Source organism: Aplidium turbinatum, chromosome 2 (genome assembly GCF_918807975.1).
Source record: "Aplidium turbinatum chromosome 2, kaAplTurb1.1, whole genome shotgun sequence".
NCBI lineage: Eukaryota > Metazoa > Chordata > Ascidiacea > Aplousobranchia > Polyclinidae > Aplidium > Aplidium turbinatum.
The window spans coordinates 52,219,074-52,236,950 of NC_137473.1; the positions used below are offsets into that span (position 1 = coordinate 52,219,074).

Consider the following 17,877-nt stretch of genomic DNA (forward strand, 5'->3'; position numbering starts at 1 on the left):
AAATATATCTGTATCCAAAATAGAACAACATTGTGAAGAAAGGAGACAATTCTTGCTACAATCGGCTGCCGAGAAACATAGAACAACATTGTCTAATGAGCAATATAATATATACATAATTGGCTACGCTATTTAATACATGTACTATGTTATAAGGATCTCAAACGTTGTGCGCAAACCTGTAAAAGGATGAGGCTTCTGTTCGAACAGTCGCTTTACTACTTTCCTCTTTATCAATCCTTAAGTCTTGTTTTTCTCTTGAAATCGACCGAGACTGTTGCCTGACTGGTGACCTCGATTGGCGACCAGGTGGTGGTGACCGAGAGCGAGAATATGAATACCTGCGTCTTGAGTGGGATCTTTCTCTGGACCGTGACCGAGAGTATGATCTTGATCTGAACAAGTCAAACCATTGCAAGCTCAAGAAATCAACAACAATTAAAAGATATAAATGCAATGATCATTAAAAAGATAACAGTCTATTCATTTAGAAAAGAACAAATGTTACTTTTGTATGTACAACTAAATTGATTGAATCTTTATTCTCGGACTGGAAAAGCTTCTTGCAGAGCTTAATCATAGCAGTTTCGCATATTTGTAGAAGCTTTGATCCACTGAAGCAGGCCCGTTTACCGAAATTGACAGAGTGAAGCTTCCGATTGTTGAAGTCTTGTTGCCGGGGAATTATTCCATTCGTTAGATGCCGCTGAACGGAGAGCAGTCCTTAACATGCTTTGCTCAAATTGCTAATGACAGAAAAAAATTTCTGTAGGCTACTCGCATATCACAACTGAAGTACAAATACAAAATACAATTTAGTATATACAATGTTTGTTTGATGAAGCTCTTGGCAACACCAGGAAAAAAGCTGCTTATCATTCTGAGATACCAACAGTTCGAACATCATGCCCGGTATCAATTGGCCATCTAAACATTCATTGTCTGACATCAAGAATTAAACTTCCAGACAAGTTCATGCATGACCGTGTTGAATTAGAATAGTAAGTTGCATCAAAGCAAGATAGCATGTTTCAAATCAGCTGCCATAATCATCATAGTCACTGAGATCCAAAGACATTTTTTGGTTGATCCATTTTGCCATCAATTCAAAAGGAAGATATCACAATTTGACCTTTGGAATGTTATCATATTTAAAACAAGACTTTGATGTAAGTTTAGTGAGTTTAAGCGAAACATGCTTCAAAATTTAAACGCCAAACAAAAAACATCTGTATATATACATAATACATACGGTATAATAGGAATATTTGGTCTAATTATTCATCTGAGGCCGTTGATGCCTGGTTCAGACATAGCAATTGAAGAAGATATATAGTATGATACACACTATATGTGCAGTAACACACTCTTTTTCACTTCAATGTCAGCACGCTTTACGATTCAAATGAGATAATTTTATTCTGCAAAATTTCATTTACTGCGGGTTGGTATGAAGTTTAAACACCAGAAATAAATAAATATATTCCTACCAATTGGCTACGTTTTGTAGCCGTGCTGGTTACAGACGTGTTTATTATTAATTACTATCCAAACAAGTGTTCATAACTGTTAAAGCCTTATCACTTTGCCACATGTCTTATATAGCCTATGTTGATATATATACCAATGACAAAAACAAAATTTAGATAGTGAAAGTAACTGCAGATCTATATTAGGTTGTAGGAAACAAACACTTACTGATAACTAGAGATGTACCGATACCAATATTTTGGCCGATACCGATCCCGATACCGATATCACTTTTTTAGGCCGATACCGATACTGATACCGATATTTTGGCCGATACTTTGGAGTTACAAAAAGAAGTAATTTTGGTATTTGCAAGGAAATATATCAAATGTTAAGTTTTACCTTATATGCATAAAACTATTAAAAAAAGATTTGAATTGGCATAATTTATTAAAGGTTCAAGAAACCAATCTCAACCGCATTGTTGTGTCATAATAGTAGGTTTTAGTAATGAAAGGCCACCGTAATTGAGGATAGGGGTATAAGGGAAAAAACATTACATCATAATTTGGGTTTCTGAAAAATTAATAAAGTGTTTGCGTAAACTCTCCAAATAGGCTATCATAATTGATAATAAGATGTAAAATGTAAACCAAGTGACTTTTGTAGTCGTACAAAAACTAGTAATGTGCAACCTAAGAGCGCTTGTCGTTTGGTTGAAAAGCTTTTGCCAGGCCAAGACTACCCAGGTAGCAAAAATGTACACTTCTCCATCGCTCCCACCCCGTCAAACGCTCAAAAAACATGTGCAACTCGGCTGCCCCCAGCAAGCCGGCTTCACCAGTCGGCGATTCAACTTTCACCCTTAGCCGCAACAAACTCACCAAGCCCAAACAATGTCACGGCAGAATAAGTAGGCCCAAAAAGAAAGCAGTGAGACCACGAATCCTCACCAAACCAATCGAAATGGTCCCGTTGCGCCCAAGATGACAACCTCATTGCAAAAAAAGGAGCGTCCCCCCCGGCCAACAGCACAAGGCTGAGCACTCACCAGCACAGCGAGCTGCCGCGACCCGCCAACCACAACGGTGCAGCTTCCACGCTAGCAATTTCAATTCTTGTCGATGTCAATTCTTGCTACAAAACGGCTGCCAAGAAACATATAGTTGATTGAATGGTCTAAATGGCTAGCGTAGAAGCTACACCATTATGGCCAGTGAATCGCAACATCTCGCCGCACCAGTGAGCGCCCAGCCGCATGCCAACAGCAGGGAAGGACACTCCCACCCCCACAATGAGGCCGCCATCCCAGGCGCAACAAGACCACTTATTGATTAGTTCAGTGAGGATTCGCAGTCCCACCGCTCCCACCCAATCCGCCACGACATTGTTCAAGCCTGGTGAGTCCACCACAACGAAAGGCGGAAACCAAATCACAAACTGACAGAACCAGCCCACCAAAACAACCAAGCCACACGGGTCCCTCAAACGTCCAGCAACGCAAAAAAGATGCAAAATTACACATTTCCGCCACCTGGGTAGTCTTGGCCTGGTTTCATCCTCTGCTGAGAGTAAAAGAGAAACACAAATGATAAATATTGGAGAAATCGAGCCTCCTTCACAACTTAAGAATCGAACAACACAAAACTGCTGAAACAAAACGTTTTGTTTGAGTGAAAGAATTACTGTAAGCAAAGCATGAAGTCATGGGAGTGTGAGGTATCAAAAATCTGAACAGGTTGTTATTTTTCTACTTCAATGTGACGTTAGTTACTACTTTAAAAAATCTATATCTTTGCTTCTGCAGAAAATCCGCAGCAAACGTATTTTTGTTACATGTTTAGTATCGGTCACAGTATCGGCCAAATTTTGCCGATACCGATGCCGATACCGATACTCAAAAAATGGCCGATATCACCGATACCGATGCCGATACCGATATATCGGTACATCTCTACTGATAACCATTTGAAACTACAACAATTGTGCAACTTTTACCTGGAATGAGACTCCTCTCTTCTAATGGGAATATAAGGCCGTCTTTTTGGCACATATGAGTTCCTATTCCAATTCTGATTCTGATTGTGATAGTTATTATAACCTCTGCCACGATTTTGATACCTGTTCCATAAAAGATATGCATAAGAAGTTGTAGACTTTGTTTTACAGCAACAAATACTTACCGTTAAAAATTGAATGAGGCTGTTCACCAGACATTTAGTTAAATAACAAGATACGTTCTTCTGGTGCTGGACAGGTAGTTATTACCTGATTAAGCCTCCTGATAATGTCATACTTTTCTTGTCAAGTTAAGAGTTTAGCTTAATTGATCTTCTTAACACTGTCAAAAATTATAAATTACAAGAGCCTTATCTGTCACAGTGTCACACAAATGTAAACTGGCTTTTTTCAGAGCGATTGTGTTGTGTATTTTGGTTTATTTGAGTTTAACCCTCTGTCTACCGAAAAAAAATATGCAAGTTTTACCGTTGGGGTCCATTGGACCCCAAATTTCAAAGTACTTGTTTTGGACAAAAAAATTCCCTCCAATGATGAAATTAAAGCTCAATAGGAAAGGACGTAACAGACTACAAAAGTCATAACTTATAAACACTGTAGAAAAGCCAAAAATACTCGAAATTTAACAAAGAAGTCATACAGTAGCCCATGCACAAACTAAACTGATACGGAATTGGTCTATTCTTGAGCAATGGTCAAACTATTGAGAGATTTGGCTAAACAATGCATATTAGGCCTACATATTAGTTCCCAAGAAATATTGTGAGTTTATATATTATTGCATTCATTGCAAATAAATTGCAAATGTTCTTGGCAAACGTTGAGTTTGCAAGTAGTACAGAACTATCTGCATTTTTGGTCTTTGTGGCTGTCGCAAAGATAGCATCTAGCCTTCATTGGTTTTGGCACCTGATCTTCAACAGCTGTTTCATATATTTTGTTGCGGATTTATATGTCTTGTTGATATTGAAGTCGAAGCTGGTAATCCAGCAAGCTCTTTTCCTAGTTGGATCTAAAATTTTCTTCTCTTTCATGCATGCATGCTTCAATGTTGTGCTGCTATTTCCGCCTTGCAATTGATGCAATATCACAAAAGCATTGACAGCAGTGACATCAATCATATTGAAAAATAAGGGTCCACGTCTTTTAGGCGCTGACAGTTAGGCGCTGGTCTAATAGGCGCGCACACTGTGGCGTCTGGATATTTAGGCGCAGAGCACTGTGGCGCCCGGTCATTTAGGTGCTATTCCTAGTAAAGTATGCAGATTGTATCAGCTTGGCAGGTAGGGGCGTAGGGCCATGCTTTTCACACAAAATATATTGTTTTGTTAATGCGTGTGCGTTGTTGGTCATGGCTTCAGTGAGTGAAGTTGCTTAAACCGGCAATGCTTTTTCACACAAAATGTTATGTTCAACAGAAAAAATATATGGGTGAAGCTGCTTAAACCGGCAATGCTTTTCACACAAAATGTTATATTGAACAGAAAAATATGTCATGGCTTCCGTGAGTGAAGCTGTTGAAACCGGCAATGCTTTTCACATAAAATGTTGTATTGAACAGAAAAATATATTGTATTTTAATGCGGCGTGCGCGTGTTCGGCATTTATTTGTTGTTAGTCCAGGTTTGCGTCGGTGAAAGCTTTATCAATAAATTATTCAAGTTTCCGAACATTATTGAGTTCATTTTTAGTTAGGTCAAATAATTACTACACTAAACATCAGTAAAAAATGTACCGTAGCCTGTATTCAAGCGGGCGGTAGGCTTGAGTGAAGAGTAACTTAGTTTTCCATCAAAACCCGACTAGGTTTAATAACGAGCGAAGTCGCACTATTATGCTTGCAACTTGTAGCCAGGGTGTAGCCTATATGCCCTGTAGAAATGTATTCATATCAACAGTAGTAGAGCGTCTTACGCGTTCTCGTCACATGGCCAATTCATCCCGAACAGAAGTAATTGCGAAAGATAACAGATTAAGTAAAGTTCCATCTGGCTGCAACTTGTGTTCAGGATGCATTGCAAATGTCCTGTAGATAAGTGCTAATATCAAGAGTAGTAGAGCGTTTTCCCGCACCTCATCTCGACACGATCTATCCGTCTCAAGTAGAAGTAATTATTAAAGGTAACAGATTGCACAAAGCTGCGCCTTTAAACCGGCAACTTCTACTCCAGAAGTACGTGTCCTGTGGAGATCAGGTGGTCTACTGCTATAATTGCCCTGCATATAAGCCGACATAGGGTCTGAGCACTGCATGTGTGCACAGAAAAGTTTGGTAATTTTCTACTCCAGAAGTACGTGTCCTGTGGAGATCAGGTCGTCTACTGCTCGAATTGCTCTGCATATAAGCCGATGTTGGATCTGAGCACTTCATTTGCACCGAAAAATTTGGTAAGTTTGCTACATCATAAAGCAAAGATTGATATGGCAGCTTCGACTATTTCAACTTCACGTAATCGTGAAAAAATTACTGCTGATGGCTTCATGTATACATTTGAAAAAACGAGTGTCGATAAAGCTAAGAAGTTTTGGCGTTGTGTTGGTCGAAACGAGGGATGCAAAGTTCGAATTCACACGGATACTACAACAAACGAGGTAATATGGCGTGGGCTACGTAACTATTATTAAACAAAAACAAAGTCTTGTCGATGTTGCACTTTTCTCGCTAGAAATTATTCTTGAAAAGGCACTGAAAGTTGATTGGTATCAACAAAGATATTTTAAGCTAAGCAGTAGGCCTACCACTAAATAAATTGCTGTGAACATAGATTAGCCTATTAGCAAGAAGACATGTAGCAATCGTAGGCTACAAGGATTTCTAGTAGTAGGCTACGGGGTGCGAAATTGTCTTCTAGGAGTAGGCAGCGCTAAGTAATAGTGCATTCAGGTATTTTTCAACATAAATGCTTTTCTTGACTAGGTCAATAGTAAACCAGTGCTTGTTTGTTAAATGACTTTCAAAATGTTTAAAAGCGCACAACTTTGATTAATTAATGGTAGCCTATAGTTTGTACAAACTTGAGATGTCCAAAGCGATTAAGCTACAGCCTGAAAAACTGTAGCCTACATTAAAAACTATTAGATAGATTTTCCTATTAGTTTAAATGTAATATTTTTTTACACGTGAAGTTATGAAAGTGGTTTTTAAGCAAGTTGTAATTGGTCGAGTGATCTGTCGGGCTACAGTGCACAGTTTGTGCAACTATAAGTCAATGGGCCTACCTTTAGTGTTGCCTCGTGATACTCTGTAGTTAGCAAAGCGGACTGAAAAAACGCAAGATTTGTTTTCAGATCATCAAACAAATCAATCGACACAACCACGATTCCAGTGCCATGACTGTGGAGGTTGAAACGGTGAAGCATCATGTCAGGGACCGCGCCGTGGCAACCTTAGAACAACCTGCCCAAATGATCAACGAAGTCATGGCTTCCGTGAGTGAAGCTGCTTTAACCGGTATAAGGAAAGCTAGTTTAAAGCGAACAATACAAAGAAAGAGAAATATTGCTAACGGCGTGCCGCCCAATCCGCAAACACTAGAGGAACTTGTTATACCTCAGCAATACCGGTCTTACTGTCCAGCTTCTGGGCAAGGTAAGTAAGCTTGCTCTCTAAAGCAATAGGCCCATAATTAATAGCTTGTCACTAGGGCCATTTTTATTTTGAGGTAAAAAAAGATTTTTTTTTACTTTATTTTTATCAAATTTTGACTTTATTTTGACCTAACGAAATTGCTTATTTGTAGAGGGCGCAGTTCTTCCTTGAATTGATACCAGTTACCCAAACATAATATTTTGTCGATTTCAGACCCAAACGTAATATTTTGTCGAAAAGTCAACGTTTTTATGGATTATAAAAAGTGCGTCGTGTTTTTCGGTGATAGGAAAATCTCCACAAATCTGTTTAAACTTTGCTGAAGGCGATTTAGCTTGGCTGTTCCTAAAATCCAAACTGTACATTTTCGAAAAGACTACGTTTGTGAAGAGGGAGCATTTTATAAAAATTATTTAAATACAATAATCTTTAATATGTTAAACTTGATAACGTTGCTCGGCTTCGTATGCCTATGGTTCAACAAGACAAACTCTCTACCGAAGCTGTATTATTTAAATACGTAACAATGAATAAACAATGGGCAATTTGCGATAAAAGGTACTGCTGATTCGTGGGCATTGTGACATATTTCCTGCTTTTATGGGTTAATATGGTTTAATTGTGTCGCAGTTCCTGATTTACAATGCTTCCACGAGGATTTTGACAGAAATTACTCTCAAGAAACACAAAAAGTTTGTCAAAAGCCACAATTTGACAAGTTTTGACTTTATTGTCAATTTTGACTTTATTTTGACCTATAAACTGCTTAGAAACAGTCCCTTAGGTGCTGAAAACAACATTATTCTTGGATAGGCGAGGTCCTTAAAAATTTTTGACTTTATTGACTTTTGCGGGCCCTACTTATCACTTCATGTCTTGGGCGATTTGCCAATGCAAGTAGTTGTAAATGGTGTATTTTCAGAAGAAAACTTTTTACTGCACGACACGGGTGCCGCCACAGGAAGCCGGAGAATACTAGTTTTCGGAAGGGAAAGCAATCTGACATGGGCAAGCAACCCAAATGATGCGAATCACCTGTTTATGGATGGAACGTTTAGCATCACACCACCTCTGTACAACCAAGGGCAGGTAAAATTAAATTACGCCATTGTTATGTCAATGTTGCGTTGTCCAGAACATCAGATTTTGAAAAATCACATTATTAAATCCTTACCTTTTTTATGGTTTCATAGCTCTACGTGGTTCTTGTAAAGAGACAAGGTTGGGTGCTGCCTCTGCTGTACGCCTTACTACCCAATAAAAGCAGACGGACTTATCAAGCTTTCTTCGAAATAATGCGTCATTTGATGCCAACACTAAACGTAAGTCCAATGAATTGCCTTATTGTAGCTTTTACTGATTTTTACGTTACCACCAGTTGGCTTTACGCTCATACACAGTTGTAGACTGCAGTTACGAATTTACGCTTAGACCTTATTGATGTCTTTTGTAGCCAATGGGAATTTCAATGGATTTCGAAACGGCGGCGTTCCAGGCAGCTAAGGACACATTTCCGTCAACGCAAATATTCGGGTGCTTATATCATCTCACCCATAACATGCAAAAGCATCTCAACTCAATACCAGGAGCTATTCGGCGTTACCGCAATGACTCTGAGTACGCGCTCCATTGCAAAACATTAGTGGCGGTGGCTTTCGTTCCAATTGCACGCGTGGAAGAAGCATTGATAGCTTTGGAAAACTACTTGCCGCAAGAATTGCAATTTCTGATCGATTGGTTAGAAGACAACTATGTAGGTGAGCATTGAGCTGCTTCAGGTTTGAGCTTTGGTTATCTAATTTATTGCATAGCCTATGCTTGCAAACTGCTTGTACTAAAATACATTTAGTTTAAGTTAACCTTTGTAAGGCTTTAATAAGCTAGTTACAAACTTAATTCTATGGAACATAAAATAGAATGATAGTAAAAGATGCGCTCATACTAAACAGCATGCAACGTTTCCTAGCCACTGCACTACAGTGTGAGTAGCAGACTCATCGAGTAAGCAGAGTCACGTAGCAATCTACCAGCCACAAGCACAGTTAAGGAAACACGCTAGCAATAATAACGCAATTTTACGACACTGCTTCTTCGATTAGTCTAACTTACTTGATGTTACAGCTTAATTCACGTTAACCATTGCTTGCTTTGTTTAGGGCGACGACGAAACGGTGGCGGGAGACGAAACCCCATGTTTCCATTGGAAATGTGGAACGTTCACGACCGAGTGCTTCATGACCAGGTAAGCTGCTACACTGACCGCTGAACCAGATATGATTCGCGGTTTAGGCACAGAGTTATGCAGAAGAATGCGTCCTGCCTTGGTGTAGAGTAGCTTACGTTACTTTACAATAGGTTGCTATGACTCATCATTCATATGGTAATGCAGTGTTGGTTTTTAGGATCGAACAAACAACCATGCCGAAGCCGCACACAGGAGAATCCAAAGTGAGCTGGGAATGGACCACCCAACACTTTGGAAATTGATCGACAGTTTGCGGAAGGTGCAAAAATCTCGTGACCTGGAGTACGAGCAAATGATTGCTGGATATGCTCCGCCAGCAAAGCGTAGAAAGTACAGAGATGCAGACGAAAGGCTGTTAACTTTGGTGAATCGCTTCATCGGGAGAAGTGGCGGCCCCAGTCAAACAATGTGGGAGTTTCTTAGAGGAGTGAGCCACAACTTCCACATGGGACCTTAACATTTCAAATTACCTTTTTTATGTTCGTTGTATTTTATTATTTATTTGCAGTGTTTGATTGCGCATTTTCCGTATTTATTAATTGTTTAATAAAAATCTTCATCCTTCCACCTCGTGTAGCCTACCTTCTCAAACAAAAGAACTTGCTGTGGGTTCTTTGCTGTAGCCTAGGCTACTTGCAAATCAGGCACTGCACACCAAAATTTTAACCACCCGCTTCAATATAGGCTACGGTATGATTTTACTGATGTTTAGTGTAGTTATTATTTGACTTAATTGTTTCGCAACCACCGAGGTCCAGACGTTTAATCTAAATAACCAGACATTTTTCACACAAATCTGTTGTATTTACGCCGTAAAAACATCTCATGTGATCGACGTAGACGCACAATCTTGACATCAAATGAAAGCATACATCTTCAGCTATCCGAAGATGCAAAGCTTTGCAATAAAATTTAAAACGTTCAATGTACAACTAGCAACTTTCCAAACGGTATTTTTTCTAATTTCTAAAAAAATTAAAAATTGGTAGAAAAGTGTACTTCATTATAATCTTTACTACCCAAGCATGATACAATAATATGAAAATATATGTAGTTTAATCGTATGCCAAAACAATTCTGCACATGAGAAAAATTGTACTTTGTTTCTGCGCGCAATGCTTTAGGGGGTACAGCAGAATGATTATGGAGAAATTTGGAAAATTCTAAGCAAAAAGTTTACGTAATTCAGCCTACAGTCTTTTTGATCGAGAAATTCCAAAATAAGGGGTTGCCTAGCCTGTTTTGACTGCCAATTCCAATGAGTGAAAAAAAAAAAAAATCCACTGTGTCCCAATCTTTAAGAAGTCCTCATCTGATAACTGCATTTTTTTTTTGATTAGCCAAAAAAGGTCAGGGAAATGCCATCATTTACATTTTTTTGCTTGAATTAGGCTACCTTTTAACCTTGGACGTAGGGATACTTCCTTGGTCATCATTGCAAAAATCGCAAGACGTGTGTATAGCCTACGTCCGTGGTCGCGAAAGAGTTAGCTAAAAATGAATTCAATAATGTTCGGAAGCTTGAATAATTTATTGATAAAGCTTTCACCGACGCAAACCTGGACTAACAACAAATAAAACAATAATAAATCAATATTTTGTGTGAAAAGCATGGCCCTACGCCCCTACCTGCCAAGCTGATACAATCTGCAGACTTTACTAGGAATAGCACCTAAATGACCGGGCGCCACAGTGCTCTGCGCCTAAATATCCAGACGCCACAGTGTGCGCGCCTATTAGACCAGCGCCTAACTGTCAGCGCCTAAAAGACTTGCTCCCAAAAATAAAGCTATCTGCTATCTTCTCGTCATTCTTTTGGAAGTGTATTTCCTAAAAATTCTGTCAATAGTGTCGACTCCTCTTTTAGTGCTGTTGTAATGCAAGATTACTTCCGAATACAGCAGGCTTGGGGTCTGTTGGACCCCACGGTACAAGATGCTATTATTTTTTCTATGCTACCAACCTTTGTTTGAGATCAATAATTATTATATTGTCCTAAAGATCAAGCAAAGCTGTGATAAGTCAAGGTATATCAATACCGCATCTGCTATATGTCCTGAGAAATCGCAGAGCGAAATTTGTTTTGGGGTCCATGGGACCCCACGGTAGACAGAGGGTTAAAAACACAACAGATTGAAATATGCAATCCCATCCTGGAAAGCATAAAAGTGAAAAAAATGTGTGAGAACAAACAACCAAGAATGGGTGCAACCTATTTCGTCTCCTGAACACTTCGTACCCTAAAAAGATCAAAAAAAAAATACAAGTTTCACGGCGGACACACCAGTTTTAACGTCGATCGTCATGCTTAATTACTTTATCTTGAACTATATCTACTGTTTAGAGGACTTTTTTAAATTTTAGCGAAGTCAATCTTCATCAGACCAACGACCTGAGCTTGAAGAGTCAAACGTTTCACTAGGCTTTTTTTCTTAGGTTTGTTTTTGCGTGTCATGTGAGCGAGAATGATGAAGAGCAAGTAGGTTTATTGTCCTCAATCTCATAGAATTTTCGGTACTCCTACTGAATCGGCCGCCTTGGTCATTGATGTCATCAGACATCGTGACGTCACACAAAAAGGCGCATTGGTGCAACTACTTTTGGGAAGAAGGGAAAGGGTGAAAAACCGCGGAATAAGTGATGAAGCGGAATGGATAGAGATTTTTAAAACTTTCATAGTGCCTCCACCAAATATGCTGCAGTTTTCTCATTTCTGATAGGACTTCAACAATTTTACTATCGTTGGAAAGCACGATACTGCATCTACCCGAAACAATAATAATAATAATAATGTTATGGTTTTATTTATTGTCGCTCTACAACAGCTAAGGTCTTTTAACGACAGGGCTCATTTTTAATTTGTATCAGGTTTACGATGTTATCACATTATTACCCGACTCATTCTCACTGCGCTATGCAGGATAGAACACAATCGGTACCGTTTTTAAAGTCTTCGGTTTGACCCGACCTGGAATCGATCTCAGATCTACCAGCACCAGAGCCGAAGGCGAAACCACTCGGCCACTGAGCTGGTTCTACCCGAAACAATTGGTTGCAAGTTCAGGTTCCCTAGGCCTTTTCTTACTGTAATACCAAAACTTAGCCTACTCCTAATCCAATTTTGTAACCAACCTTGCCTTACCAATATTACTCGGAGATCAAAGCCAGTATTGTGATGTAAAACTTGAACTAAATTGCTCTGATTAGTGGACAAGAATTCATCTTTGTTACGCTGATTCAATGTTATCAATCGTTGAAGCAACGTAAAAATCCAAAGGGATACAGTATTAACATTTTCTAGATGAGCGCTAGAAATTACAGAGTGATCAAGCCAAGCGTAGACAAATATTTATTGAAATAACAATACATCCAAACTGGAAGAAATTTACACATATATATAAAGAAAAATACAAAGAAAAGTATAAATAAACAAAATGTACTCTTATTTTTCAATATATCCTCCCTTTGCCTTCACCAAACGCCTTAGTCCATTGTGCACTTGACTGCATAAGGCACGTATGGTGTCTGATGATATTTTTTCCCAAAATGTGCGCAATTTTGCCTTCAGAGCTGTAACACTTGAATGATTTGAAGAACAGGCTTCAATCTCCAAGATACTGCATATTGCGAAGTCCATTGGGTTTAAATCAGGAGAGGATGGAGGCCATAATTCCTTTGGCCAAAACTCTTCCGTATTCTCCTTACACCAGTCCTGGACAAGATTTGCTGTGTGGGACCTAGCCCCATCTTGTTGCACAGTTATTTCGTCTTCTCCAAATGTTGCATTGATCCAGGGAATCAATTTCTCCCTCAACATTTTCAAATAAACATGTTGATTAATTTTTACTCCCTCTTTAAAGAAGAAAAGGGGTTTTTCTTCACCACTTGAAGTTACCCCACCCCAAACCAACCCAGGGGTTGGTTTCTGCCTCCGGAACATCAGCCTTTCATTCAGTGGGATATCGTTTTTATTCTTTGCATAAATACGGTCATTCTGATGATTATGCACAGCCTGGACAGTAAATAACTTTTCGTCTGTCCAAAGAACTGGTGGCTGCGTGCCTTATGCAGTCAAGTGCACAACAGACAAAGGCGTTTGGTGAAAATATCTCATTTTGTTTATTTATACTTTTCTTTGCATTTTTCTTCACATGTGCAGGCCTCGAAATTCGTTTTTGTTGACGGCGGACAAACGTGTCCGGTCTGAGCAGCTATCTCGGCGGACAAATTAAGTAACACGGCGGACACACCAGTTTTAGCGTCGATCGTCACGCTTAATCACTTTATCTTGATAATTCTTCGCCATTTGAGAACTATAGCTACGGTTGAGAAGTCTTTTTAAAATTTCAGCGAAGTCACTTTGAAAGGCTTTCATCAGACCAACGACGTGCGCTTGAAGAGTCAAAGCGCCGCGTAGCTGCTTAATACGCCACATAACTAATTAACTTCCACCGAACGAGGTCGTGTGGCTTCTTGCGTCACAATGCTCTGGACACGAGTTGAAAAACTTCTACACTAACGCTACTATTTTCTGTTGTGCAAAGTTTCACTAGGCTTTTTTCTTTAGGTTTATTTTTGCGAGTCATATGAGCGAAAGTGAATTTTCCCTGGGCCTTTTCTTTCTTACTGTAATACCAAAACTAAACAAATTTTGCTGCATCTTGCTGTAATAGCCTACTCGTATAATCTAATTTTGTAACCAACCTTGCCTTATCAATATTACTCGGAGATCAAGGCCAGACATTGTAACGTAAAACTTGAACTAAGTTGCGCGTGATTAGTGTGAAAGTACTGGTACTCCCATCGGTTCTTAGCGAATAATTCACCTTTGTTACGCTGATTCAATGTCACCAATCGTTGAAGCAACGTAAAAATCGAAAGTTTTCCTGCTTGAATGAAAGCTAAAGGATACAGTATTAACATTTTCTAGATGCGCGCTAGAGTGCGCGGGAAATTATATATTCGCAACAATTGTTCGTGCTATGCAATGACGATTTCTACCGCTATTTCTCGGCGGACAAATATGACCGATCTAGATGGTACTTCCCGCGGACATCACATGCTGTGACGGCGGACATGACCGCCGTGTCCGCCGTGAATTTCGAGGCCTGCATGTGTAATTTTTTTCCTGTTTGGATGTACTGTTATTTCAAGAAATATTTGTCTACACTTGGCTTGATCACCCTGTATATTAACAATTGTTCATGCTATGCAATGACGTCAGGAGAAGAAATGTTTAAGCCAAGGATTCAACCTAGTTCGTCGCCAGAACACTTTGTACCCCGACTTCAGGGTACGAAATGGAGGTACGAAATGTTCAGGGAATGAAATAGGTTGCATCCACCAAAAATCAATGGAAATAAACTAACAGTATGAAGTTTAGTAGGCTATTACATTCAGTTACAAATCAAAATCATTGATTTACACGAAGTGTATTCTCAAAGGGACAGAAAAATAGTGTTAAGCCAGAATCATGAAAAAATTTTAAGTTTACAAAACTTTAACTTTGCTGGACTTTATTGTACATGAAAGTTATTTTTAATCAATTGTGAAAACACAAATTTTCGGAACATATAGATCTATGGCTTATAGTTCAATGCAATGCAGTAAAATTGGTACCTTTGGTTGTGATAACCTCGGTTGTAGTTTTGATAGCCACCACGACCATAATTGTTGTAGTTACGATTTTGGCTCGGTCCTTTAAACTTCAGCTTTGTCCAGTTTGCAGTTCGTAAATTTGCTCCACTTTCAGTCCGAATTGGACTGAGAGAAATGGATCTCCTCATGTTTTACACTTAATAGATTTATAATACACAACACTGCCCAGAAAAAATATCTCATTAAATATATAATCCAGAAATTGATTGCAGCAATTGCAAATAAAAGTGCTCAATGTTTAAAAGACAGAGCTAATGTAAATCATTATTTGTTCAACTACAAAAAGTTTGCGCTACCATTGGTTTCATGTACTGCAAGGTACAATCATCAGGCGCATACTGAAAAACACATAAGCAGAAAATTAAAAGCTATACGTCAAAGGCAATTTTTTGCTTGATAAAAGAAATTGCCTTTGACGTATAATATAGCTTTTAATTTTCTGCTTATGTGTTTTTCAGTATGCGCCTGATGATTGTACCTTGCAGTACATGAAACCAATGGTAGCGCAAACTTTTTGTAGTTGAACAAATCATTAAATATATATATATATTATATAATAAATAGGAAGTGGCTATTTTTCCACAATTAATGCCATGGTTACAATCAGGTGTTGCCAGAGTTAGGATTAAAGTTAGGAAGGGTTAAGGTAAGGGTAGGGATGCACAATACAGAATATCGAATCTTAGAGATTCGAATCTCAATGTATTCGAATCGCATCTGCAGTTTCTTTTCAGATATCAGGATTTGAAAATAAATCTGTTAAATGAACAGTGTGCAACGTTAAACAAATGTAAAGATGATATTTTCTGTCTTGCGCGCCGACTTTTTTCTTCATGGACTGTTTGTTCTAAGCGACTTTTTTCTTCCTTCATAGGGTGTGCGCAGTTATCAGAACTGCAGACACGCAGCGTGTTTCCGTGTGACCGTATGATGATGCTTGATGATGCATCGTACTATGATGCTTGATTTATCATATGTTGTATCGTACTCTGTTTGACATGTGATACTAATACAATTCAAAATAATGTATGTACAAATATTTTTGCTTTTTGCTCAATATTATTTGGAAAAAATTGCCGCGTAATTTCAGAATAGATTTGAAATTCTAGATTCGAAATTAAGTATTCTAGAATAGCCAGGTATTCTGTATTGTGCATCCCTAGGTAAGGGTTAGAGTTAGGAATAAGATTAGGGTTTCGATCTTTGCCCAGGACTAAAAAACAATTCTAAAATGCAAGTTTTTGTTTTCAACAGCTTTAAACTTTCGAAGTGGCTATTCTTACAACATATTGTAAAACTAGCCTCTGAAGCTATTCTTACAAGCACCACTCAAGCAAGACGTTGTTTACTCGAGCAAGACCTTAATGCGCTCAGGCGTTTCATCCGACGACGCTCATACGTAATTTCGCGCGCATGCGTATTGGCTTGTGCTGCACACTTGATCGCAGAGTGGACCGCGGTAGTTGCTGATTTTGCTGTCCAAGAAAACTTTGTCAATGTTTATGTGAGAAATTCCATAACAATTGAACGCGCAAAACGACGTCTAGCACTTACATCCACAAAAACCTGGAATGAGCAGTTGAAGTATCGTACAATACAGTATGCTTGTGTGCATGGAGGAAGAACACCCAAATCATGTAGTCAAGGAAAAAGACCAAATCAAAGGTAAGTAATGATGGTTTTGTCCTTGGTGCCCATAGGTTGAGCTACTCATGTACGGTAGCCTATATGCATAAGTTTTGCTAATAGATTGAGTTTTGCATAAGTGCAAATTGCCTACATTCCTTATGAATGCTGAGAACTTAGCAAAATGCATATATTCTGCTGAACCATTCCTGCATGCTGTCTATTGTAATTTCCATTGAATTGTCATGCCCAGAATTATTCCTAAGTTGCATTGAATTACCGTACCCATTAGTTTTGTCAATTTCCCCATAAGTTACGTCGAATTGCTCATCAGCACAATTTGTCGAATTACCCGTAAGTCTCATGGAATTATCCATAAAGACATGTCTTATGGGTCTTCAACGCAGCTTTTTGGCAATTTGACGTGACTTGTGGGTAAATCGACTAGATTTATGAGAATGCTCGGCTGAACTTGTGGTAATTCAACGTGACTTTATGGGTAATCCAGCCGGACTTATGGGTAATTCAGGTGGGCTTATAGGTAATTGGATGCAACTTATGGGCAATTCGACATGACTTGCAGGTAGGCTACTTCAACGTGAGTTATGGCTAATTCAAGTGTACTTATGGGTGATTCAACACGGCCTATGTCACCTCATCTTTGTTGTTTTTCAGTACTTTTATCAAAGGTTGTCCATTTGGAATCAAAGTAAATGCAACGTCAGATGGAAAAGCGCTATGCATCACTGAGATTAGTAATGTCAATGATCATAATCATGATTTCAATGAAGTATGTGGAAATAACCCTTTGTAGTAGTCATAGCCTTTGAGCTATGGTCACACTAGCTCTGTATATGATGAGGCTTTCATCAGAAATTATGTGAAGGATAAAAAAGAGCAATAACATTAGGGGGGGGGGAGGTTAATCGGCTTTTTTTTTCAAATTCAATTTTAACCCAGGTTTTAGAATACAACAGTACATTCTAAGAACTCTAGTAAAAAAATTTAAAATTTCCGTCCAAAACCCCCCTCTATCCAAAAAATTACTTTTCGTGTACAATTGCATTTTGATTATGACACTTGAAGTTCAAATATTGTTTGCTACCGGTACTGTACTAAAACACGTTAAAAATGTTGCAAGACAGATTTTCTGATCTTGACTTCTTCGTAAGACACGGTAAAGTGGTCATTTCACTTTGCGCGCATTACTACGCACATGCTGAATATGACCAGTTTGTGCGAAACTGGTCATATTCAAGCCGCCGATTCA

General features: G+C 38.8%; 1 protein-coding gene across 3 annotated transcripts in view; it reads right to left on the reverse strand.

The window, feature by feature from the left end:
- Positions 1-15,138, reverse strand: part of LOC145786618 (uncharacterized) — a 40,994-nt gene extending 25,856 nt beyond the window's left edge. For 2 of the 3 annotated variants that reach the window (XM_082598309.1, XM_082598325.1), the window contains exons 1-3: positions 14,943-15,138; positions 3,469-3,591; positions 180-395 (exon numbers count right to left, since the gene is read on the reverse strand). In XM_082598309.1, the coding sequence (XP_082454435.1) occupies positions 180-395; positions 3,469-3,591; positions 14,943-15,109 (506 nt within the window). In that variant the 5' untranslated portion in view covers positions 15,110-15,138. Of the gene's footprint in view, positions 1-179; positions 396-3,468; positions 3,597-14,942 lie in introns of all 3 variants that reach the window. The other variant, XM_082598317.1, reaches the window with a different exon arrangement.
- Positions 15,139-17,877: the final 2,739 nt, after the last annotated feature.